We start from the raw sequence: 27,023 nt of genomic DNA, 5'->3' as shown, positions 1-27,023 counted from the left end.
ATATTCAGGCTGTATTCATTTAGGTTTAACTGATCTCCGTGCAGCTCAAGGGTCTCTCAAGAGTCTTCTCCAACACCACAGTTCAAAAGCATCAATTCTTCAGCAATCAGCCTTCTTTATAGTCCAACTCTCACATGACTACTGGAAAACCCATAGCTTTCACTATATAGACTTTTGTTGGCAAAGCGATATCTTTGCTGTTTAATACACTGTCTAGATTTGTCATACTTTTCCTTCCATGGAGCAAGCATCTTCTAATTTTATGGCTGCAGTCATCATCCACAGTAATTTTGGAGCCCAAGGAAAGAAAATCTGTCACTGTTTCTCCTTTTTCCCCTTTCTACTTGCGATGAAGTGATGGAACCAGATGCCACGATCTTTGTTTTTTGAATGTTGAGTTTTAAGCCAGCTTTTTCACTCTCCTCTTTTACCCTCATCAAGGTTCTTTAGTTCCTCTTCAATTTCTGGCATAAGGGTGGCATCATCTGCATATCTGAGGTGATTGATATTTTCCTGGCCATCTTGATTCCAGCTTGTGCTTCATCCAGCCCAGCATTTCTCATGATGTTCTCTGTATATAAGTTAAGTAAACAGGCTGAGCCTTGTCGTACTCTTTTCCCAATTTTGAACCAGTCTGTTGTTCCATGCAAGGTTCTAACTGCTGCTTTTTGACCCACAAACAGATTTCTCAGGAGACAGGTGAGGAGGTCTGATATTCCCATCTCTTGAAGATCACAGTTTGCTGTGATTCACACGGTCAAAGGCTTTAGCGTAGTCAATGAAGCAGAATTAGATGTTTTTCTTGAATTCCCTTGCTTTCTGTGTGATCTAATGGATGTTGGCAATTTGATATCTGGTTCCTCTGCTTTTTGTAAACCAGGCCTGGAAAATTGTAAATATTATTTTATATATATTATATATGTGTATATATATCATGCATATCTTTTTTAAAAGTCACATTCCTTAAGTATCAGGGAAGGGAGCCAAGTCCTTGGTAATTAGTAAAGCTAGGGGAGGTGATGGAATTCCAGCCAAATCCTGTTAATGTGCTACACTCAGTGCGCCAGCAAATCAGGAAAACTAAGCAATCGCCACAGGATTGGGAAAGGTCAGTTTTCATTTTAATCCCAAAGAAAGCCAGTGTCAAAATATGGCAAATAATTACATTGCTCCTGTTGCTGCTAAGTCACTTCAGTCGTGGCCAACTCTGTGTGACCCCATAGATGGAATTACATTGAATACATTTCAATCCATTCTTGGATGTGTCTCAGGGACTTTTAAACTGTACATTCTTATAACAAAACAAGTATCCATATACTCATGTTCAGATTATTTTGATGAAATGATTTAAAGGAATGAGATGGGAAATAAATAGCAGAATGATTTTCTTTGTCTCATCTACAGCATTAACCTGGGATGCAAGAATAAGAATAATTGAATGCATTTATACTGAAAATTACCACTGCAGCTAGCTTTTTTTTTTTTTTTTCATCTTAAACCTGAATTTAATTTTCTTTGAGGGGTATGTGTTGTTCTTTGGTGGAATATTTGCTTGTGGAAAGTTGTAATACAATAGCATGTTAAATTCACACCTAAGAATTTTGACTGAAACACAAATGATGAAAACTATAGAGACTAAGTTCTCCCATATTCTGCAGAGTGAAACGGAATCTGTCCACTCAGAGTGACTGCCTCTGCTGTAGTCCTGTGCTTCTTTGCCAGGTGCTTCTCATATCCTTGAGCCTTTGCTAACTTCCCCGGTGGCACAGACAGTAAAGTGTCTGCCTACAATAGGAGAGACCTGGGTTCAATCCCTGGGTCAAGAAGATCCTCTGGAGAAAGACATGGTGACCCACTCCAGTACTCTTGCCTGGAAAATCCCATGGACAGACGAGCGTGGTAGGCTACAGTCCATGGGGTCATAAAGAGTCGGACATGACTGAGCAACGTAACTTCACTTTAGTGACTGAACAACAACAGCAATAGTTTCTTTCCAATAGTATGTTAGTTTCTATTGTACAGCAATGTAAGTCAGCTATTGATAGATAGCAGCTGTGTTAAGGGTACAGTCCTGTGTGTTTGGGGGAAGTCAGTGCAAGGCATTATGTCCTCTTTTGGACAGAATGGGTTAGGGCATGGAGAAGATGATTTTAAGATGACCAAGCAAGGAGAGTTGGCATAGATCACGTGTGACCTTCAGACCATATTGGAAGAACATGGGAATGTGCTTGGGGAAAGCCTACAATTAAGAGGTGAAGAGGACCCATTGGAAGAGGAGAAAAGGGACAGGGATGTCTCTATTTTATCCATAGATTTAAAAGAATTTCTGCAGCAGGAAAGCCACAAAGGTCTCAGAAACCTCGGTTACACATAATTTCTACCAACATAATGGATGAATCCAAGGAGAATGTAGACTTTGACTGACAGAGGCGTTGAGAATGTGGCTCAAATCTTCCAGGGTTGGGGGGAAAGGGGAGGGGAGATGTCTGGAGGGTGGACCAAGTCTACACCAAAATCATCTTGAACTTTTACCAAAAAAAACTGAAATTCACCCCTGTTCTTAGAAGGAATAGTGGTGCTTTTCAAGGAAAAAAAAATTTTCCAATTTGCACAAGTATGAGAGAACAGAAGCATTTTATTAAAATAACAGTAAGCAAACAATTCATCTGCATGGGGCAGCTGTTAGTTTCACAGGAAAAGGAGAGAACTGGTTATTCAGCAAACTGTTTGTTGGTCAAAGACTTCCTACAGATACATCTGAACACACCAAGCATTATTCCCTTATCTGTTGAATATGTTTTGTGCCATTTGGCATTTCAGGTAGTTAAGTTCTGAAAGATCTATTTGCCAGAGAACCTTTGTTAGTAATGGTCAGCTGATAAGGAACAATTTGAGGCCTTCAGTAAAATTATAAGTGAACAAATTTCCATTCATCTAGAAAGATTTCTATCAGTATCTCCTTCTGTAAGTTTAACTAATGGAAAGAATTGATCTTTCTAATAAACTATAAGGGTAAGATGATCAATGCTGTCTAAAGACAAAATAAGTGAGAAAAAGCTGTAAGGGAAGATCACCCACCAATCTAGAAAGAATCTAGCGGAGAAATCTTTTCTAGGGATAAAGAGAGAAAGCTTGGGGTCATCTTTGGTCTCCTGCATTCCCTGTCTTGGTGTCTCTGAGGAAGAATTCACAAATAAGGAGCATCAATACTTTCTGCTTTGGAGTTTCACAAGTTGAGAATATATCCCTTTCCTGTTAAATCAATCAAACATATACCAATTATCAATACTGAACTTACTCTCCTTAGCCCTGAGAGTCTCAGAGAAAAAGGAGAATGCTCTGAGTTACGTGGGGCAGGACCACCCCAAAATATGCAGGAAATATAGAAAGATTTTCATGAAGTTTAATCCCTAAACAGAGGGAAGACAAAGGAAGCAACCTGTAACAAGGTATAGATGATTTCAAATATCTTATTCTGACGCAAAACATCATCTCTGGCTGTTTGCTGCCTTGAAACCCAGTGAGCCTCCATTTCTGCCAATTGCCTTTCCATTTCCACCTTCCGCTTTTGCTGTTCTAGTTCATCCTTCAGCTTCCTGATTTCCTCTTCAAGCTCCTGTTTTATCTGAGCTTTCACTCTCTCGAGCTCTGCTCTGTAATATTCTTGTAACACTTGGATTTGTTTCTGAATCTCCTCCTCGGTCTTCTGATACAGGCTATTCGTGTAGTATCGACCATTGCACTTGTCCACCACATCCTGGACCAGGGCCAGCAGCTGCTCCCTCTGGTTCTCCTGCTCAGCTCCTGTGGCCTTGTTGTTGAAAACACAGTAACGATCTCTGAACTCACGAATCAGCTCTCGGATGGCTGTAGGAGCGTGCTTTAAGTAATCACGGAAATCCATGCCTTTTAAGTCATCTTTCCAGGTGAATAAGAGAATTATGTGTTCCCTAGCTCTCTCTCCAAACATCGTCAGGATCTTCTCTGTGGCTTTCTGGTCTTCCAGCGTGTAACGGCCCACTGGGATGACCAGGAGCAGAGCGTGAGGCCCCGGGGAGGTCAGCACCATGCAGCGGGTAATCTCCTTGAGAGTCTCAGAGTCTGGGACCTCCGTGTCAAAGAGGCCAGGTGTGTCCACGATGACAACTTCTCTCCCCTTCCAGGTGCTGCTTCCTTTCTCACAGTGCTTGGTGATGGATACAGCCGAAAAGCTAGACGGAAATACTTCCTCTCTGAGGATGCTGTTTCCTGTTGCGCTTTTCCTGCCCCAGTCTTACCCACTAAGACAAGTCTCAGCTGGGAATCTCTGGGGTTTGCAAGCCCTGGAACATCAGGAAACAGAAGACCCAGTGTTAGAATGAACTTCAAATGTCTCCGCTGCAAGGCTCCGGCCCACTAAATAAATATTCAACCCTGAATGTTCATTGGAAGGACTGATGCTGTAGCCGAAGCTCCAATACTTTGGCCACCTGATGCAAAGAGCAGACTCACTGGAAAAGATTTTGATGCTGGGAAAGTTTGAAGGCAAAAGGAGAAGCGGGTGGCAGAGGATAAAATGGCTAGACAGCATCACCAAATCAATGGACATGAATTTGAGCAAACTCCAGGAGAGAGTAGAAGACAGAGGAACCTGGCAAGCTGCAATCCATGGGCATGACTTAGCAAGTGAACAACAGTAACAACAGGTATTTTTCAGGATCCCTTTCAGCTTCTTACTCTGACCTTGTGGAAGCAAAAGCTCATAGAGGAGGAAACAATGTGATTAAGAAGAGGACTCTGAGTTGCTACCAGTAGCTGTTCTTCATAAGATAGGGGATAACACAAAATTGACTATGCATATTCGACTTCCTAGGAAAGTTGAAAGTTAATATCAGAGCAGTAGAGCACAGCAATTGAAACCTGAATTTAAACACCAAATCATCTACCAGCTCTTTCTGTGTTTGTATTTAGCAAGTCTCTGCATATCTCTGCAATGTGTCTATAAAGTCAAAGCCCCCTGGATTTGTCAGGCATAGACCCAGGACCAGAGGGAAGGCAATTGACAGTCACATGTGAAAGCCTGTTTTTCCGAGAAGGCAGACCTTGCCAGGTGGCCCTTGAACTTAAGGGTCTGATTCCTGCATGAGGAATCCTATGTTATATTTACCCATTTCTGCTTTGAGACAATGCCTACTTTATCCCACATACAACATCATAGACACTGTTACCAACTCCAGGTTATTTTCAGAGGCATCACCATTCACCCAGGCCCTCAGACTAGAAACCTAGGAGTCACCCTTGACTCCCCTCTTTCCCCTACCTTCCAGACCCAACCCATCAGCATGTTCTCTTGGCTCCAAATCTGTTCACCTGTCTCTGCTTTGAAGATCATCATTCCAGTCCAGATTCCATCACCACCCCTGCCTCAGCAGTCTCCTAACAGGTGTCTCCACTTCTACATTGTCCCTTTCAGTCTATTCTGTGAGGTGGGCTAATCTTTAAAAAATATCAATCATGCTTGGGGCTGGTGCACTGGGATGACCCAGAGGGATGGTATGGGGAGGGAGGAGGGAGGAGGGTTCAGGATGGGGAACACATGTATACCTGTGGTGGATTCATTTTGATATTTGGCAAAACTAATACAATATTGTAAAGTTTAAAAATAAAATAAAATTTAAAAAAATATATCAATCAAACAGAACCAGGAACTTGAGGAAACCCCTACTGTGATGTCCACAAAATCTGTAGTTAATCTCCATCTCCCACACACTTTCTGATGAAGTGTTTGCTGCTGCTCCCTGAATCCCTAAGACAGAGTTTTACCCATTTCAGAACCAGAATCCCGGGATAAAAGAAGTAACCCAATGCTGCAAACACTGGATATGGGATGGCTAAGATTTATCTAAAAAATGTACATAAGAATTCAGAGTATTCTTAATAGTTAGCCTCACAATAGAAGCTCCAACCTAAGGAGATCCCAGGGCATTGGTTGGCCTTAGAGAGAGGGTATAGGAAATTCATGGCCTGGCAGTGAAAAGGCACCAAGGACAGTGCCAACACCACAACCATTGCCCAATGCTGATATGTGGCCAATGGATGGCAAACTCTGAAGATGGCAGCCATAGCCACGAAGGAGTCCATCTCTGCACTCGTGCCTTTTGGGAAGGTGGATTCTCAGCTCCTCTCATCAGGGTGCTGAGTCTGTTTCTCCAACCCTTCAGTCTGACTGGGCCATGTGACTTGCTTTGGATCATAGGATCATGAAAACATGGTTAAGCAGAGAATCCAAAAGCACTGACACATTGTGCTTTGCCTTCTCTTTCTGATTTTGGAACCCTACACCTGCCCTGGACTAGCCTACTTGGTGAGGGCACAAGGCCCTGTTATCCCTGTCTGCCTGGCCGACCCAGAGCTTGCTGACCACCAGACATGTCTGTGAGGCTATCCAAGATATTGTGTTGCATCCTGAACCACCAGCTGAGCACCCACACATGAGTCAATCTGGCTGAGATTAGCCAGGTTGGTCCAGACCCAAGCACAGCCCAGTTCAGTCGCTCAATTGTGTTCGACTCTTTGCAACCCCATGAATCGCAGCACACCAGGCCTCCCTGTCCATCACCAAGTCTTGGAGTTCACTCACACTCACGTCCATCAAGTTGGTGATGCCATCCAGCCATCTCATCCTCTGTAGGCCCCTTCTCCTCCTGCCCCCAATCCCTCCCAGCATCAGAGTCTTTTCCAATGAGTCAATTCTTCGCATGAGGTGGAAGTGACCCTCAAAATTAAGAGCCAACTAAATGGTTGCTGTTTTAGGTTCCTAAATTACAGGGTGATTTGCTGAACCAGCAAAAGCTCAAATGATAGAATCTATTCCTAGGATAAAGGGGTAGAGGGAGGGTTATATGAGAAACGGAGTGATCAGTCTGTTGAGTGTGTTTCTTAGAGTGAGGCCACTGGGAGCGGGGAAATTAGGGGCCTGAATGAGGCATTGATCACCCCCACGCTCCTCCTTCCCAGTCCTCTCGGGCTGAAGAGAGGGGCAGAGAAACCACCTGGGAGGCCACAGCCCCTGATCCACGTGCCCACATGGCAGGAAGTAGCAAGTAGGAAACCTCATCAAGCCCGGGAGCAGGCAGGACATTGGAACTCTCCTCCTGCTCGCTGTTAAGCTACATCACAAGGAGGATGGATAGAGGGTGGAGAGAATGAGAAAGCAGAGCAAATGAGGGGAAAATGAGAAATGTGGTTGAAGATGTTTCACTCTTGTACAGGTTGGCTGGATGACAGGGCAAGAGAGTCCCAGCCCTCCCCACCAAGCCTGGCTGCCCTCCCCAAGCAGCCTCTCACCGTGGCTGGTCCTGCGTTCGCTGAGGTACTGGGCTGCCATTGTGGTTTGGATTCCTGGGAATAGAGAGACAGAACTATGTTATGTCAGGGAAATGCAGAACAAACCAGAAACATTGACCTCCTGTAAACAACACTTTCTTCATAAACTTGCTGCTCGATCTCTCCTCTATTTCTCAATACTTCTTAATTCTGCTTTCAGTCTCATTTTCAGACTGTCAAGTTTCTTTACACAGATGTTAGTGCTTCAAGTGCCTCCTTGGCACTGGTTCTGGGTGCCCCTCCCGCCTCTATTCAATTATTGCTCTGAATGCCATTTATATGTAGTCTGCAGCCTGGACCCTTCCCAGTGTTACAACCTTTTCTATCCCAGTCAAATTCTCCATTTGGCAATTTTGTGGGCATCTCCAACCGATTTGGATAAAATGAAACCCTGACTTCCATCCCTGGCCTAACTCAAATTTCAGTAAGTGGCATCACAAAATGGCTCATGAAGAACCTCGGGGTCATCTCTGAAACACTTCTTTCCTCACTTGCTCACAGTCCATCACCAAATCCTATAGATTTTAGTTCCCCAAATGAAAAAGTATCCATTTCTCCCCATCTCCATGTGAATCCAATCCTATCATTTGATTGCAATGTAGTAGGCTCCCAAATGATACTGTATCTTCAATCCCTCCTCTACACAATAGTCAGAGGCCTTTTTAAAATTTGTAATCAAAGGATAATTGCTTTACAGCATTGTGTTGGTTTCTACCAAACATCAACATGAATCAGTCATAGGTTTACCATGTTCGCTCCCACTTGAACATCCCTCCCACCTCCCTCCACATCCTGCCCCTCTAGGTTGTTACTGAGCCCCAGTTTGAGGTCCCTGAGTCATACAGCAAATTCCCATTGGCTATCTATTTTACATATGGTAATGTATATTTCCATGTTACTCTCTATATACATAGTCAGATGTCTTTTTGATATTTGGTTTTTTCTCATTTAGATTTTCTAATGGATTGTTTTTGTTTTTTATTTTTCAAATAGTTGAAAGCCCTTGGAATGATCCCAAAGGCCTTGCACGATCAATTTCTCTCTCTCTCTCTCAAAAAGCTTTAATCATACTGGCCTCCTCAGTGTCCCCTATATCCCCTAAGCTCCCCCCAGCTCTTAGATCTTTGAGGAGCACCTCCCCCTCCCTGGAGTACTCCCACCCCCACCCAATGGCCAACTGGTTTCTGCTCAGCCCTGAGGCCTCAGTGTTTTGTTATTTCTCCAGAGGGGGCCTCTCCACCCACATCATCAACCAACAAGACAGGTTTGGTCTGAAGTTTGTTCTAACTACACCCTAGAGTTTCTATAGAATACATACCACAATAGGAAGTGGTTTGATTTTTTTTACTGTCTCCTTGTAGACTGCTAGCTTTGTGATGGTGAACTGTCTGTGTCTTGCATACCCCCTTATTCCCGAGGAAGAAAGCACAGTATTGGACAAAGCATGGATCTCAAAAACTATTTGTTTAATGAATTACTTGATTAAAAAATACCCCACTGTTTCTTGCCTCCTCTGTGATTGAGCTTTATATCTCGCCTGCATCTGGCTGTGAAAAAACTTATCTTTTACTTATTAAAACCACATTGCTCTTGAAACATTGCATTACATTTTAGATGCTTTCTTTTATCACTACCTACTAAGGTTGGGCAATGGAGAAAGCCATTTGAAGAATTCTTAGCAGAGCAGATTTTAACTAGAACAGGCTGAAAATGCTATTTGCTAAAGATAGAGTCATCTGGTAGGAATGCATCAAATACAAATTTGAAGCACTTTCTTTTGAAAGTCGATTAGGAATAAGAGTAGGAAATAGCTTCTTATAAACTGGGAACTGATATCACCGAATTTTAAAGAATAAGCTTTGTTCATAAAGTTCATGTTGGTTGTGGGCGTTAGGAGAAGGAGTAAGATACCAGAAATAGGAACATACAAGGTTTGGGTTATTTCTTAAAGTCTGCTGTCCAGTCTGTGGACTCTGCTTCAGCATTCTTTAATGCTGTTCTGTTTATCCTAGTTCAGATATTAAACCAGAGGACTGACCTTGTCTACACACTGACACTGGATGGCTGAATTCTCCTCCTACTGTTTAAGGAACAAGCATCAGTGGGTCCCCTGCTTCTCCTGAATGGTAGACAGTAACATGGGTTGGCATCTCCCTCCTCCTGTCTTCTAAAAGTTTCTCTTCCCCAACTAGGGGTGAGGCCCAGGAAGAGACTGTCCCTGAGGAGGCAGGTCCAAAGGGGCAGCTCTGAGCAGAGAGTTAACTGGGTAACAGACTCACTGGTCCTGCTCTGCGTGCTGGTTTTGCAACAGGGGAAGTGCTGAGCTGTGCCTCTTACATCTCCTCGAGCTCTTCTCAACACCAGCTTCCCACAGAATGAATTCTGTCTGCTTGGTCAATGCTAATCCTGAAAACTTCAAGTTTTCTTATAAATTCTATGAATGGTGAGAGGAATCATTTGTTTGTACAAGTATCCTCTGAGCCATCACCATGGAAAGAGGCATCAATTTGTAGGGCTCAGCCTTCAAAACAGATTGCAGCCTAAAATCATCAAAAACAGCAAACAGAAACCCAATGAGAAATATATTCTGAGAGCAAGTTTGCAAGGAGATTTAAGATACAGATCCAGGGGAGGAGTCCCCGTCCATCAAATCACACATTTCCCTCCCTCCCTCTCACCCCCACAAACACACCTCTTTCCTTACCTAGAAAATCTGGGGTCTGCTCCCTTCTCTTACTTTGAAGACAAGGCTGAACCAGGAGGTGATGCAAAGCTATTAAAAGGAGGAGACAGGAAGTGAGGGAGGAGCCATCCAAACTCACCCAAAAGACCTGCTGCCCCTGTGATCATCCAGGAGAGTTAGAACTCTTTGCAAAGATGAAACTGTTTTGTGTGGTTCCATATGGTTGCCCTGAGCCACATGGGTTATTAAGCTCATGAAATATAAGAAGTGTAATTGAAGAACTGATTTTTAAATTTTATTCCAAATTGTCTAATTGAAAGTTACAGTTGAATGGCCACACCTGCCTAGTCACTACCATACTAGGCCTTGCAGAGATTACAAAAGGGAGGGAAACAAGATGGGTCACGCTGTGAAAGTCGAGAAAAAACTACTGGGTCAAAACCAGAGTGCTGACGCTCAGAGTGTGGCCAAGATGGCAGGGTAGGAAGACCCTGAGCGTAACTCCTCCTATGGGCATGCCAGAATTATAAGCATCTAGAAAATAACTATGATCTAAGAACTAGTAGAAAAGATTTTCCACATCTAAAGGTAAAAAGAAGGAACCACAACAAGACAGATAGGAGGGAGTAAGGTCAAGACCTGCATCCCTAGGTAGGTGACTCACAAATGGGAAGATAATCACAACAACAGAGGTTTTCCCCAAGGAGCAAGGGATTGGGCCCCACTTCAGGCTCCCTGGAGGGGGGTGTCCTGCACTAGAAAGATGAGCCCCCAAAATATCTGACTTTGTTGTGTCATTGCTAAGTTGTGTCTGGCTCTTTGTGACCCCATGGATGGTAGCCCGCCAGGCTCCTCTGTCCATGGGATTCTCCAGGCAAGAATCCTGGAGTGCATAACCATTCCCTTCTCCAGGGGATCTTCCTGACCCAGGGATTGAATACACGTGTTCTGCATTGCAGGCAGATTCTTTATGACTGAGCCACCTGAGAAGCCCCAAAACATGTGACTTTGAAGGCTACAGGACTTATGCATGGGAGAGCGAGAAGGCATGGAAGCAGAGACCCCACTCTCAAAGGGCATGGACAAAATCTCTCATGCTCTGAGACCCAGTGCAGAAGCAGTGATATGACAGAAGCCTAAGGGAGACCCATTTGCTGATCTTGGAGAGCCGCCCAGGGAGGCAGGAGGCAACTGTATATATATATATGTTCATGGATTGGAAGAATCAATATTGTGGAAATGTCTGTAACGATACTGTTCTACACTATCCAATGTAATCTACAGACTCAATGCAATTTCTATCAAATAACCAGTGGCACTTCTCACAGAATTAAAACACAAAATTTTACTATTTGTATGGGAACACAAATGACCCTGGATAGCTAAAACAATCTTGCCAATAAAATGAACATGGAAGAAGAGGACAAATTCTTAGAAATGTACAATCTCCCAACAGTGAACCAGGAAAAAATCAAATATATGAATAGACCAATAACCAGTTCTATAGTCTCCCTATTGGGAAATCTAACCGGGTCTCCCACTTGACAGGTGGGGATACTGGTAAAGAATCCACCCACAATGCAGGAGACCAGGGTTGAGAAGATCCCCTGGAGAAGGAAATGGCTACCCACTACAGTATTCTGGCCTGGAGAATTCCTTGGACTGTATAGTCCATGGGTTCACAAGGACTCGGACACAACTGAGTGACTTTCACTTTCACAATAACTAATCATGAAACTGAATGTGTTATTCAGACCAAGAAACAAAGTCCAGGACCAGATGGCTTCACAAGTGAATTCTATCAAACATTTATGAAAATGTTAGCAGCTATCCTCCTCAAATGATTTTTAAAAATTGCCGAGGAAGAAATACTTCCGAACTCATTGTATGAGGCCAGCATCACTCTGATATCAAAATCAGAAAAGATAACACACAAAAAGAAAAGTATAGGCCAATATCACTGATGAACATATATGCAAATGTCCTCAACAAAATATCAACAAACCATGCTGGGCTTTCACTCTAGAGTCACCTTCTGCACCTCCTAGATGGTGCTTGCATGCCACTCCCCTGCCCTGCCTGGCTGGGCCCTCCTCTTCCAGGGACCAGGCAATGGGTGGGCAAGGGGTCGATGGGTTAAAGGGACGCTGGCCTGGAGGTGGGCTGCCTCTGCCCACACCACCTTATCCCCTCAGTCCCGCCATGGTGGAAGATGCTCCTTGAAGGCAGGTTGTGTGTGGGTGGCCCAGAATCAAGCAGTTTGGAAAAGTGTCTTGACCCAGAAATCACAGAGAGCTATTCCAAAGTAGAAGGAATGCACTCAAACTAGCTTGGCCTGAAGGTAGAAAGTGAGAAGAGAGTCCTGCACCAGTTGCATTGAGAGATGAAGAGCTCCTATGTGAATTCGCTGATCTGATTTCTTGCTCAGCGAGGCTGGAACATCTATCTCCAGAAATGTCTTTGAAAAATAAAAAGCAAGATAACCTTTCATCTGAGGACTCCGTTAAAGGAAATAACCAATACAGGTCTCATGTAGGATCCCCCCTGGAGCATGAAGAGGAATCACGTAACAACTTTCAGCAATTTGAGACCAATGATCATTGCAGACCTTATCCTAGGGTCCGCTTGGAGCCTTAAGAGAAACCAGATACTAACTTCAGGCAATTTGCCACAAAAACCTACAATTTCCAGTGCAATCCAACCAAACCCCAAAATATCATTTTTGGTTTCCTTCCTGTTTTGCAGTGGCTCCCAAAATGTAATCTGGAGGAAAACATTTTAGGAGATGTGATGTCTGGCTTGATTGGGGGCATCTTGTTGGTGCCCCAGCCCACTGCTTATTCTCTCTTGGCTGGCCAGGAAAATACCGATGGTCTACACACATCTTTTTTTGTCGTCTCACTTTACTTCCCATTGGGTCCTCCATCACATCTCTGTGGGCATCTTTGGAGTGTTGTGCCTTATGACCAGTCAGCTGTAGTTGACTGAGAATTGTACAGAGCTGGCAGTGACACTGCCCATGTTGCTCCTTCTTTGGGAATGGTTTCAGGTGGGAACACACTATTAAGCCAGACATCAGGCAAGATATGTAACACAAGTAGCTATGACATTATAGTTGACAGTATGGTCACCTTTAAGGTTGGAGTTTTTCAGGCAGCAATGCGCTCTATCAAGTGGGCTTTGTTTCAGTCTCTCTCTCAGATGCCTTGCTGAGTGGATTTGTCACCTGTGCCTCCTTCACAGCTGTTACATCTCAGGCCAAGTATCTCCCTGGACTCAGACTCCATTGGAGTAATGGTGGGGATTATTCATTAGTGAAAGTGAAAGTGTTAGAAGCTCAGTCATATCTGACTCTTTGTGACCCCATGGACTGTAGCCCACCAGGCTCCTCTGTCCATGGGACTTCTCCAGGCAACAATACCGGAGTGGGTTCCCATGCCCTCCTCCAGGGGATCTTCCTGACTCAGAGATACACTCTGCGTCTCTTAAGTCTCCTGCATTGGCAGGTGCATTCTTTATCACTAGTGCCACCTTGAAAGCCAAATCCCTGGAGAGCCCTAAGTAAATTTAAGAATCTGCCCAAGATGTGGTGCTTTCCTGGAAGCTCAGCTGGTAAAGGATCCGCCTGTGATGCAGGAGACTCCTGTTCAGTCCCTGGGTTGGGAAGATCCCCTGGAGAAGGGGACGGCTACCCACTCTAGTATCTAGAGAATTCCATGGATGATGTGGAGGATTAACTGAATGGATACAGTTATCTCATTTGGTACTGTGCTGTCCTCTGAACTAAGTACTGAAATAGGCCTGCTTATTGGAGTTGGTTTTTCTTGTTTTCGCTCATCCTCTACACTCAGAAGTCAAAGACTTCATTGCTTGGCCCAACAAAAAAGCCTGAAATCTTTGAATCCATGTCTGCCTACAAGACCTGTCAGGCTAAGTCAACCATCAAGGTTGTCCACTAGAAATCCACTCTCTATTACATGAACAGAGAATATTTTAAATCTTTTTTATAAACCACCACCCCCCAATCCAGTCTTAGTAACCAGTTAAGTTCAGTCACTCAGTTGTGTCCGACTCTTCGTGACCCCATGGACTGCAGCCCGCCAGGCCTCCCTGTCCATCACCAAATCCCAGAGCTTGCTGAAACTCGTGTCCATTGAACCAGTGATGCCATCCAATCATTTCGTAGGCAGCTCAGAAGAAGGTATCAAAGAAAAAGATCAAAAGGGAAATAGCCGCTCTCAGTGGAATCCAGGATGAAGTTTCAGTGCAACTTTCCCATTCCTTAGAGTTCCACACCATCGTGACTGACTACAGTGCAATACAGCTTTTAGATCCAGCAGGGATCCACATGATGAAAGAAGTTCTCAGGGTTTATGAAACCATTCGCATCCAGGTTCTGCTGGCTAAGTGCAATCCCTCTGTGAGGGACTCCCTGGCCCAGGGAGAGTACTGGAGAAAAGAAGAGGAAAATCTCTTTTACAGTGTATGTGAAGAATGACTTTTGCAGAAGACTCTCAAAACTCGAAAGATGTTCCCACTGGTCTGAGCTTTTTCAGTGATTGAGAAAGTAGATGGAAGGAAGGAATACTGTGTAGCCAGTTGTTTAAAAGTTCAAGTGTGCAGCATGTTGTACCGTGGACCTGGAAATTGTCCCCTCCTGGAGATTTTGGCCTTTTGGCTGGACAGAACTCTTCCTTTGAAGCTGATGGCCGTCGTCAATACATAAATGCAGCAGAGCTTTTAGTTAGGCAGAATCAAAAAGAAGAAACTACCGAGGTTTTCAGCTTTCTTGCACATATGGAATTATATGAGTATCTGTTGAATTGAACTGTAATTCAGTTCAGAGGCTCAGTCATGTCTGACTCTTTGTGACCCCATGAATTGCAGCACACCCGGCCTCCCTGTCCATCACCAACTCCCACAGTTCACTCAAACTCATGTCCATCGAGTCGGTGATGCCATCCAGCCATCTCATTCTCTGTCGTCCCCTTCTCCTCCTGCTCCCAATCCCTCCCAGCACCAGAGTCTTTTCCAATGAGTCAACTCTTCACATGAGGTGGCCAAAGTACTGGAGTTTCAGCTTTAGCATCATTCTTTCCAAAGAACACCCAGGACTGATCTCCTTTAGAATGGACTGGTTGGATCTCCTTGCAGTCCAAGGGACTCTCAAGAGTCTTCTCCAACTGTAGAGTAGCCCCCAGATTTAATGACCATCTTGTTTTAGGAGATAAGCATCTGGACTCTTCCTTTCTTAGGAGGTGAAGGGGTAAAGATGGCATTTACATGAGAAGTCCTGGAGCCTGTTTGGCAGGGTTCCCTAGAGAGGGAGTAGAACGGATGTAGGGAAAGAGTACTGTGTCTGGTCCTGCAAGAGCAGGTCAAGAGGCTTCCCGAGTGCAGGTTAGTAATTAGACAAGCTTGTGTTCACTTTGGGCTTCCCTAGTCCTTGTCTTCCCTGACCACCCTGCCCTGCCACCCCCAGATGGCACTCAGGTCTCTGACAATTCATCTCAGGCAAAGTCTTACCAAGAGTCTAATGGCTAAGCAGGTTTGCAAAATCCTACCAGCCAGCCGAACTTTATACAGAATACTCTTGACGATACACTTGATGCTTTTAGTCAGCCTTTTTGTTAGGGTAAGTAGGTAAGAAAAGAACTCCTCAAAATCAGCCAACCCAATGAGAATCCTCCCTGTCTCTTCTGTGATCCCTACCTGTCCCTGTTTCTGAGGACTTCTTCCCATTAAGCGCTGTGTGCTTCCCATGGAATCTGTCCTAAACTGCTGTATCTGATGAGCAGTGAGTAACGAGTTGGCCAGGCAAAAGGTAAAATGCTGGCTGGGTAATTTTGTGTAGCCTTTACTTTTTTTTATTTGGGTGCACTCGGTCTTTGCTGCTGCACCTGGGCTTTTCTCTAGTTGCAGAGAGTAGAGCTAACCTCCAGTTGCAGGGAGTGTGGGTTTGTCTTGCTGGGAAGCATGGGCTCTAGGGCACGTGGGCTTCATTAGTTGTGGCACAGGAGCTCTAGAGCACAAGTTCAGTACTTGTGGCACACAGGCTTAGTTGCTCTGCAGTATGTGAGATCCTCCCAGACTAGGGATGGAACCTGTGTCTCTTGTATTGGCAGGAGGATTCTTTACCACTGAGCCACCAGGGAAGCCCATATGTAGCCTTTTAAATGAGCCTGAAGCAAATTGTTCAGGATAGATTGCAAAAAGGCATGATTGACAGCTTCCCTTAAGAATTTATTTATTTAGCAGTGAGTTGTTTTTTCCTTCCCATGATATTTTAGCAAGGGTCAACTGGGAATTGACAGTCTTTTGCATATTGAGAAGCTGCTGGTCGTCTTTATTTACTCAGCAAGAAAAATTTATTGTAACCAATGGAAAAGAATGAACGTAAGTGTAGTCTGCTTCCCAAAGAACATCAATAATTAATCTGCAGATGTTTTTAGTGAAAACAGAGTGAAAGCTTACTGCCATGCACCCTATTGATATACAAAGAATACTGATGACAGTGACAGCTTTCAACTCTATGAAACAAGGTGAAAGTGAAAGTCACTCAATCATGTCCAACTTTTGCGACCCCATGGACTGTAGCCCGCCAGGCTCCTCTGTCCATGGAATTCTCCAGGCAAGAATACTGGAGTGGGTTGCCATGCCCTTCTCTAGGATGTCTTCCCAACCCAGGGATTGAACTCGGGTCTCCTGCATTGCAGGCTCTTTGGATCCTCTAAAACTATTATGTAAGAGGATTTAGAAGCATCACATTCATACAACCCAGATTCTGTGGGTGAATTATTTATGATAGCTGATCACAGGTTGTGGCATAGCAAGATTTCCTTTTCAAAAGCAAGTACGCCCAACATTGAAAGCTTAAAGTTCTGTATCTGGGCTTTTATGGGTGAAGAAAATAAACAGATTTTCCAAAGCTAGGACTAGGAGACTAGTTTATGTGAAAATAAATAGCACACTATTTTAAACAAATGAGATAAAAATAGCAAAAATGCAACATCAATTTTAACCCACTCCTACATTCTAAAATGACTACTGGTTTTTCCAGTAGTCATGTATGGATGTGAGAGTTGGACCATAAAAATGGCTGAGTGCCAAAGAACTGATGTTTTTTAACTGTGGTGTTAGAGAAGACTCTTGAGAGTTCCTTGGACTGCAAGGAGATCAAAAAAGTCAATCCTAAAGGAAATCAATTCTAAATAGTTATGAGAGGGATTGATACTGAGGCTGAAGTTCCAATACTTTGGCCACCTGATGCAAAGAGCTAACTCATTGAGAAAGACCCTCATGCTGGAAAAGATTGAAAGCAAGAGGAGAAGGGGAAGAGGATGAGATGGTTGGATGGCATCACCAACTCGTTGGACATGAGTTTGAGCAAGCTCCAGGAGTTGGTGATGGACAGGGAAGCCTGGCATGCTGCAGTCCATAGGGTTGGAAAGGGTCAGACACCACTTAGTGACTGAACAACAACAACATTCTAAAATGTTAAAGTATTCATGAAAAGCAAAACTTATGAGTAGAGCACCTATTAGAGGGGGAGACTTAAAAAAAATTTTTTTTATATTTTGTATTGGAGTATAGCTGATTAAGGAGTGGGACACTTTTAAAATATCTTTTTTGTTGGCTCCATAAATTGCAAGTGTTGCTTCTCTTTGGGGAGAGCTCTGCCCATCATGAAAAACGCCTTTCTGTTATTAAAGCAAAGCAGTTTCTCATGAGCTAGATTTCTGTTTTGAGGTGATTGACATCATGATTCCATGTCATAGTGTCCTGAGTGTTGACATCCTTTTAGAACTTAAGTCTAGAAATTCAGAAATGTTAGCTGCTCTTTGTATTTGTCTTTTGTTCACTGTTTGTAGCCAATATTTGCTCTTTCTCTTCAGTCTTATGAATAGTAAAATTAAAAAAATTAGCAAACCAAATCAAATAATACATTAAAAGGGTCATATACCAGGATCAGGTGGATTCATCCTATGGATATGAGGATTTTTCGATTTCTGCAAACCAGTGTGATATGCCATGTTAACAAATTGAAGAATAAAAAAAAATTCAATTATCTCAATAGATGTAGAAAAACTTTTTGATAAAATTCAGCATCCATTTATAATAAAAAATCTCCAGGAAGTGGACATAAAGGGAACATCAGTTCAGTTCAGTTCAGTTCAGTCACTCAGTTGTGTCCAACTCTTTGCAACCCTATGAACCGCAGCACACCAGCTCTCCCTGCCCAGCACCAACTCCTGGAGTCCACCCAAAACTGTGTCCATTGAGTCGGTGATGCCATCCAACCATCTCATCCTCTGTCATCCCCTTCTCCTCCCACCTTCAATCTTTCCCAGCATCGGGGTCTTTTCAAATGAGTCAGCTCTTTGCATCAGGTGGCCAAAGTATTGGAGTTTCAGCTTCAACATCAGTCCTTCCAATGAATATTCAGGACTTATTTCCTTTAGGATGGACTAGTTGGATCTCCTTGCAGTCCAAGGGACTCTCAAGAGTCTTCTCCAACACCACAGTGCAAAAGCATCAATTCTTTGGGGCTCAGCGTTCTTTATAGTCCAACTCTCACATCCATACATGACCACTGAAAAAACCATGGCCTTGACTAGATGGACCTTTGTTGACAAAGTAATGTCTACCTCAACACAATAAAGGCCATATATGACAAACCCATGGCTTTCCTGGTGGCTCAGTGGGAAAGAAGCCACCTGCCAGTGCAAGAGATGTGGGTCCAATCTCTGGGTGGGGAAGATCCCTTGGAGAAGGGAATGGCTACCCACTCCAGGTGTTCTTGCCTGGGAAGTCCCACAGACAGAAGAGCCTGGCAGCTACAGTCCACCGGGTCCCAGAAGAGTTGGATATGACTTAGTGACTAAATAACAATGACAAACCCATAGCAAACATCATAGTCAACAGTCAAAAGCTGAAAGCACTCAGTCTAGGATCAGGAGCAAGTTGATAATGCCCACTCTTGCCACTTTGGCTGAACATAGTTTTGGAAGTCCTAGCCACAGTAATCAGAAAAGAAAAAGAAATAAAAGGAATCTACATCAGAAAGGGAGAAGTAAACCTGTCACTGTTTGCAAATGACATGATACTATATATAGGAAATCCTAAAGAAAACTACTAGAGCTCATCAGGGAGGTCAGTGAAGTGCAGGATACAAAATTAATACAGAGAAATCTGTTGCATTTCTATACACTAACAAAGAACTATCAAAAAGAGAAATTAAGGAAACAATCCCATTTATCTTTTCATAAAAAAGAAATAAATACCTAGGGGTAAGACTTCACTTTGACTTTTCACTTTCATGCATTGGAGAAGGAAATGGCAACCCACTCCAGTGTTCTTGCCTGGAGAATCCCAGGGACAGGGAAGCCTAGTGGGCTGCCGTCTATGGGGTCGCACAGAGTCGGACACGACTGAAAAGACTTAGCAGCAGCAGCAAGTCTACCTAAAGGAGATGAAAGACCTGGACTCCGAAAACTATACCACATTGATGAAAGAAATTGAAGACAACACAAAGAGATAGAAAGACATATCATGTTCTTGAATTGGAAGAATTAACATTGATAAAATGACCATACTACCCAAGGTGATTTACAGATTCAATGCAATCCCTATCAAATTACCAATGGCATTTTTAAAGAACTAGAAGAAATAATTTAAAAATTTTGTATGGAAACACAAAAGATTTTGAGAAGTCAAAACAATTTTGAGAAAGAACAAAGTGGGAGGAATTATGCTGTCTGTAATCAAAACAATATCAACAGTAATCAAGACAGTATGGTATGGGAGCAAAAACAGACACATAGATTAATGAAATGACCCAAATCAGCCAAAATATTGCACAAGGCCTCAAATTCCTTGGAGGTTTCACATTCCTTATCACCCTAGTCCTCCACTAAGGCTGAGAGAGCCAAGCAAGTCCTAAATGAAACTCTGACCAAATTAACAATTGAACTTCATCATGATTGGACTAAACTCCTCCCTTTAGCCCTCTTAAAGGTCCGGGCCTTACCAAAAAACCCTCTAAATATCAGTCCATTCGAGGCCACTTATCAGAGGCCGATAGTACCTTTAGGACCCTCCCCTCCCAGGACGGTCCCAAACTGCCATCCCACCTTCCTTTTCCCTTACTTGCCCAGATATGAGATGCCCTTTGGCAACATATGGATTACCTTGACCACTCTCCAATTTTCCATACCCATCCCTCCAAATAGGAGACAAAGTCTTTATGACAGTTCAGTCCTGCTCAGATCTAACCCCTAAATGGCAAGAACCCTACACGGTAATTCTGCTGACCCCTACCGCTGCAAAATTAAAAGAAATCACCCCTTGGGAGCACATCACTCAGCTAAAAAAGGTTATGCAGCCCAATGATGAGAATGCTTACAGACTAATACTTATCAAGTTTCTCACACAGACTCTACAACTCTAAAGTTCTCATGGCTTCCACCGACAGATGAGCCTGTCGGTTTCACGGTTACAATTATTTCTGGAACAACTCCCGGCAGGTATCTGGGTCTCGAGTCTTCAAGGATCCACATTTGAACACGTTGATGATTACATCTTCACCCTGTGGCTGCAGGGAACCATTTGTAATTTTATCCTTTTGAAATCCAATTTTTCTCCATAGTCAGTCCAGCTCAGTTAAACATTTTTACTCTCCTAGTTCACTTTCATCAAGAGGCTCTTTAGTTCTTCTTCATTTTCTGCCATAAGGGTGGTGTCATCTGCATATCTGAGGATATTGATATTTCTCCTGGCAATCTTGATTCCAGCTTGTGCTTCTTCCAGCCCAGCATTTCTCATGATGTACTCTGCATAGAAGTTAAATAAGCTGGGTGACAATATAAAGCCTTGACATACTCCTTTTCCTATTTAGAACCAGCCTGTTGTTCCATGTCCAGTTCTAACTGCTGCTTCCTGACCTGCATGCAGGTTTCTCAAGAGGCAGGTCAGGTGGTCTGGTATTCCCATCTCTTTCAGAATTTTCTACAGTTGATTGTGATCCACACAGTCAAAGGCTTTGGCATAGTCAATAAAGCAGAAATAGATGTTTTTCTGGAACTCTCTTGCTTTTTCCATGATCCAGTGGATGTTAGCAATTTGATTTCTGCTTCCTCTGCCTTTTGTAAAACCACCTTGAACATCTGGAAGTTCAAGTATTGCTGAAGCCTGGCTTGGAGAATTTTGAGCAATACTTTGCTAGGGTGTGAGATGAGTGCAATTGTGCATACTAGTCTATCTTATATTCACTTACCCAAATGTTGGTTAGCATCTTCTTATCTTTTTTCTTTCCTCTGACCCAAGAATTCTTTCAAAACCCTAATCGCAATTATCTACTCCGGACCCTTAATTTAAACCATACTCTCAATGCTTCTAACTCACGATTGGCTAAAGACTGCTGGATATATCTATGCATAATTCCTCTGGGAGATTCAGCCCTCCCCATATCCATCCTCGACTGGACCACTAGTAACATATCCTTACATGACTCATATTGTGGGGAGCCTTTATTCATCTCATATCTTAAACATCTTCACACGAGTGATCAAATCTGGAATTCGGACAAATTCTTAGAATATTTACTCACTGACCTTCCCTCCTACAACAGAAAACCTCCAATATGAGGCCCTATCACCTAGAAAGTAAGACTATTACAACCAGCTCCTTTTTGCATATTTAGAAATTCCCAAAACAGTTCATATGACCAATCCTTGGGCATAATCCCTAAACCCATGTGTAACCATACCTTCACTTTACTCTTTGCCACTGGAAAAGCTATATATAATATTTCTGGTCCTACAGGACAATCTTTATGTGTTATAGGACGATTTCCCTCAGCATAGTCCTCCACTTCTCCCATCGTTGGGGCCACTTTAGCAGGGTCCCTGACCATTCTTCAACGAATGATCCAACCCCCTTCCCCTTGACTCCTCTTCGCCATCTACTTCAGCTGTTGTATTGAGACACCTGGCCTGTTGTTCTTGTGTGCGACATCTACATACCTCTGTTTACCTACTAATTGGACTGGAACCTGCACCCTGATATACTCCAGTCTTAACATTTTTATAGGCCCCAGTGATCAACCCCTACCTATTCCTTTCATTCCCAAGCAAATGAAATGAGCCATTCATTTCATTTCCCTCTTAGTCAGTCAGTCAGTTCAGTCACTCAGTCGTGTCTGACCCTTTGCGACCCCATGAATCGCAGCATGCCAGGCCTCCCTGTCTATCACCAACTCCCGGAGTTCACTTAGACTCACGTCCATCGAGTCAGTGATGCCATCCAGCCATCTCATCCTCTGTCACCCCCTTCTCCTCCTGCCTCCAATCCCTCCCAGCATCAGAGTCTTCTCCAATGAGTCAACTCTTCGCATGAGGTGGCCAAAGTACTGGAGTTTCAGCTTTAGCATCATTCCTTCCAAAGAAATCCCAGGGCTGATCTCCTTCAGAATGGACTGGTTGGATCTCCTTGCAGCCCAAGGGACTCTCAAGAGTCTTCTCCAACACCACAGTTCAAAAGCATCAATTCTTCGGCGCTCAGCTTTCTTCACAGTCCAACTCTCACATCCATACATGACCACTGGAAAAACCATAGCCTTGACTAGACGGCCCTCTGTTGGCAAAGTAATCCCTCTGCTTTTCAATATGCTATCTAGGTTGATCATAACTTTCCTTCCAAGGAGTAAACGTCTTTTAGTTTCATGGCTGAAGTCACCATCTGCAGTGATTTTGGAGCCCCCAAAAAATAAAGTCTGACACTGTTTCCCCATCTATTTCCCATGAAGTGATGGACCAGATGCCATGATCTTCATTTTCTGAATGTTGAGCTTTAAGCCAACTCTTTCACTCTCCACTTTCACTTTCATCAAGAGGCTTTTTAGTTCCTCTTCACTTTCTGCCATGAGGGTGGTGTCATCTGCATATCTGAGGTTATTGATATTTCTCCCGGCAATCTTGATTCCAGCTTGTGCTTCTTCCAGCCTAGCGGTTCTCATGATGTACTCTGCATAGAAGTTAAATATGCAGGGTGACAATATACAGCCTTGACGTACTCCTTTTCCTATTTGGAACCAGTTTGTTGTTCCATGTCCAGTTCTAACTGTTGCTTCCTGACCTGCATACAAATTTCTCAAGAGGCAGGTTAGGTAGTCTGGTATTCCCATCTCTTTCAGAATTGTGTACAGTTTGTTGTGATCCACACAGTCAGGAATAGCGGCTGGAATTGGAACCGGAACTGCCAGCCTAACCACCTCCATCCAAAACTATCAGGCACTATCTAAAGACCTATCAGACAGCCTCCAGGAAATGCCCCAATGTCTAATAACTGTTCAAAATCAACTTGATTCCTTGGCGGCTCTAGTGTTACAAAATAGAAGGGGATGAGATCTACTCACTGTAGAAACGGGAGGTTTCTGCCTTTCTCTGGATGAATGCTGCTGCTTCTATGCCAACCAGTCAGGTGTTGTCCAGGAAGCTGCAAAAAAACCCTACAGATCGAGCCTATCAAATTGGCCAGAGATTAAGCCACCTCTGGCAGTCATGGTTGGCGGATTGGAACTGGATGCCTTGGGTTTTGCCCCTTCTTGGACCATTCATGTTCATTATCCTCCTATTTACGTTTGGACCTTGTTTCTTTAATCTTTCCAGGGATTCCTCCAGGACTGAATTTGAGCCATTTCTCGAGATCAAGTCAAGACTGTTCTTCTGTTTGAGACCCTGGCAGCTAGGATAGAAAATCAACATTATGGGCCTTAGACTTCCTTCCTCCCAGACCACAAGCCCCGGCCCCTCATTTAGCACAAAGAAGCCCTGAACATTGACAACGCCCATCTCTCTTTCTCTTTCTATATATTCCTTAGGGTCCGGAATGAAGGAAAGCTACCTGGCTCAAAATAACCTAGAGTTAAAACTCCCCTCTAGGTCCTCCCCACCATTTTATACAGAATAAAGAACTTTCTACCTGAAGAAAGGAATGAACATGAAGATTGGTTACGTTCAGCTCCCAGCCGATCCCAGTCTGTGGCCCGTCTCAGGAGTTCCTTGCCCCAGTGGTTGAAAGTGAACTAATCAAAAGCAATCTTGAGGAAAAACAGACCCCCTCAAAACAATATATCTCTGCATACATATGTTTTCCATATATACCGCTCTCTTCTTGACTTAGTGCAGCAGTTCCCCTGGTCTGACTGTTGCACCTTCTCACCTTATTAAAGGTGATCTGTTTCTGTAGAGTATCAGTCTCATTCTTTCTCCGAACCTTGCCTTCTCTAGTTCCTTTACCTTACAATGACTACATCAAAAAGCCAAGAAACAACAAATGTTGTGAGGAAGTGGAGAAAAGGGAACCTCATGCACTATTGATAGTATTAGGTAGTTAGAATAGGAAACAGGAGTCCAAAATGGAGGTGGCTAAAAGACAAGGAAGGGGAAAGCCCGTGAAAATAGAACAAAGCAAGGTCAAAGGAACGTCCAAGGACCTGAGTGAGGACCTCAGGTAGAACAAACAACATTCCTGTCTAGCCCAGTTTATATAGGGCATGCCCACGGGGAGGAAAAAAACAAATGAAAAGAGGAGCCAAAGGGCTCTCTCTCACTCTCGCTCTCTCTATCTCTTTCTCCCACCTGTTGGCTCGCATCTTTGGGTTGACATGCCCTCACGCCTGGATGATGGATTTTCCTGCTATTTTCTAAATACAATAGAGGTGTAACACGGAGCTGTAACACTGATTTGTCTAAGAGCTACAACACGGTCTGTTAGATACCTGAGAGCTATAACACAGTCTGCCCAAGACCCGAGAGCTGTGACGAGCTGAGGACTTTAATGTCTGTCACTTCAAATCTTTGTTGTGATGAGACAGAACCGAGGAGCATACACTCACCTGATATCTATGGTGCCATGACTCGGATTTACCCTGGCTGAAAGAACCTCCGTGTGGCCCCAGGAAGGTGGAGGCCAAGCACAGCAGGAGCCCAACTCAGCAAAAGCTCCCACAGTAGAAGCAGAACAGTAAGAAACCTAAGTTCAAGGGAACTGACAAGAGGCCCATCGTGCTGGAAACTGGGACAGAGAAAAACGAACTCAGCAGAAAGCTCACGCAGCTCAGTCTCAGATTCCAGAAGACCTCCGGTTAAGGTAGGAGGTCCTCGCTCCTATGGCTGTAGGGACATATGCCTAATGAAATCTCATTTCCTTTACAATCTCTAGTTTCTTGTTTCCTCAAACCCCCCGTGAACAGATGGGCAGCAGTGGGCACAATTGAGGGACTCTCGAGAGGCTACTCTTTGGTACGTCCCAAAGGCACTATATGCTGGGCCCCAGTAGCTGTTACCCAAGCCAGTGGGGGTTCTTCTGTCCTTACTCTTCTTTGTGCCAAGGATCAGGCCAATGAAAACTGTGAGCACCAGTAAGATTTGAGATATTTAGCAGAATTTTCAGCAGGCTATGAAGGGGATTCCTTGGCATGGTTTTCCCACTGCTTTTTCCTCCTGTCCTTCAGATCTCTCCTGAGACTTGAGCCTGGCCAAAACCCAGAATGCCTGGCTTCAGGACCTAATGAAGCTCAGGCTCTGATGTCTCATTGCAAAAATTCAGTGAGAGACAAAGCAATAAGTAAGAGGTGGATTTGTTAGGATTCAGAGAGAAGCGCAGTCTTCAGGGTGTGGGCCATTGCTGAGGACAAGGGCTCTGGCCATGGAATGCTGCCTGGCTAGGTTTTGCTAGCCAAAATGAATTCATATGCTGATGAGGGGGAGGATCATCCCAACCATTGGGGAATCATCCCCTCCTCCACCTTTTGACAGTGCCTTGGAGCTCTGGGTGTGTCTTTTGGCTTACAGATTGGGGATTAAGGTTTACTTGAATTTGACTTGTCATCTTGGACCCAGTTGATTTTAATCGATTTACATTATGTCCCTGTGCTATGTGCTTCTTTCAAAGGTCGTGCCCTGCCCCCTTCCCTCCTGTTTCATGCTCTTTTCCTAAGCCCCATCCAGGCCCACAATGTCACCTCTACAATCTTCTGGAGGGACAACCAGAAAATAGCTGGCCCTTGGAAGGGAAATACTGTATAATATCCAATCCATCTAGATATTCAAGCCTTCATCTTCCATGTTTCCTACAAAGTGTGCAACATCAGCATCTCTCAGTGAACCCCCTAGGGTGGGGGACAGGCACACAATGCCTGCTATAAGTCCATCAGTTGGCATCCCTTCAAAGGCAATTGGACTTCCAGGGATAATGTTTGCCACTTTGGGAGTTAGCCCTGCAGGCCGTTTGGGCTCAAACCCTTACCACCATTCTCCTAAATTTACAATAATACCCCTGGATCAAATCTCCACTCCACTTTTACGGAACATTTGGTCTGTTGCCTCTTGACAAATTTGTTCTTAAGCCAATGACTAACTCCTACAATCAGGACCCTGCCCCCTTGTAGGCAATGTTGCTCCACCCAGCCTATTATTAAAATACCTTCATGTCCCTAACAGGGCCAGATAACCCACTCATTTGTCACTACTTCCGTTATTACCTAACGTGGGTCTATGACAACGAAATATTTACCTGTGGAGACACCCTAACCTGCTCTTAAGGAGGACTAGGGGAAGAAATCAATGACTTAAATCCCTTAGAACAGTAAGAGGACAAGGCTTGTGACTGTTTCACTGTTTCCCAGTCTCAGGGCACAGGCTTGGATTGCTTTACATCATGATATCTATTCCCATCTGTCGTGAACAAACTGGCAATGAGTTAAAATCACAACCTCTTAATCCTACCCAGCACTGGTCATGCTGGAGACCTTGGAGATGCCCAACTCCAGTCTGGGGGTCCCAGGAGGTCAACCTGCCTTGACCTGCCTAGGGGTCTGGTCCTCGAAAGGTTGTCACACCTAAACCTGCTCAGGGATCTGCCAGTCCAGGGGTCCCAGGAGGTCGTCACACCTCGACCTGCCCAGGAACCCAAT

The 27,023-nt window shown here is 44.0% G+C and overlaps 1 protein-coding gene and 1 pseudogene across 1 annotated transcript; one reads left to right on the top strand and one right to left on the bottom strand.

Annotated features, from left to right (window-relative positions):
* Nucleotides 1-2,617: 2,617 nt before the first annotated feature.
* LOC133246634 (GTPase IMAP family member 4-like) lies at nt 2,618-25,461 on the bottom strand. The gene is given in 5 exon segments (XM_061415140.1): nt 2,618-4,257; nt 4,260-4,322; nt 7,327-7,380; nt 10,070-10,138; nt 25,395-25,461. Coding segments are annotated over 3 exon segments (957 nt in total). The 5' UTR covers nt 7,367-7,380; nt 10,070-10,138; nt 25,395-25,461; the 3' UTR covers nt 2,618-3,403.
* On the top strand, nt 12,403-13,639 carry LOC133246632 (sulfate transporter-like; annotated as a pseudogene).
* Nucleotides 25,462-27,023: the final 1,562 nt, after the last annotated feature.

The sequence above is a fragment of the Bos javanicus genome, chromosome 4 (genome assembly GCF_032452875.1).
Source record: "Bos javanicus breed banteng chromosome 4, ARS-OSU_banteng_1.0, whole genome shotgun sequence".
Taxonomy (NCBI): Eukaryota; Metazoa; Chordata; class Mammalia; order Artiodactyla; family Bovidae; genus Bos; species Bos javanicus.
The sequence above is the reverse complement of the archived record's forward strand: the minus strand, read 5'-3'. Positions and strand labels throughout refer to the sequence as shown.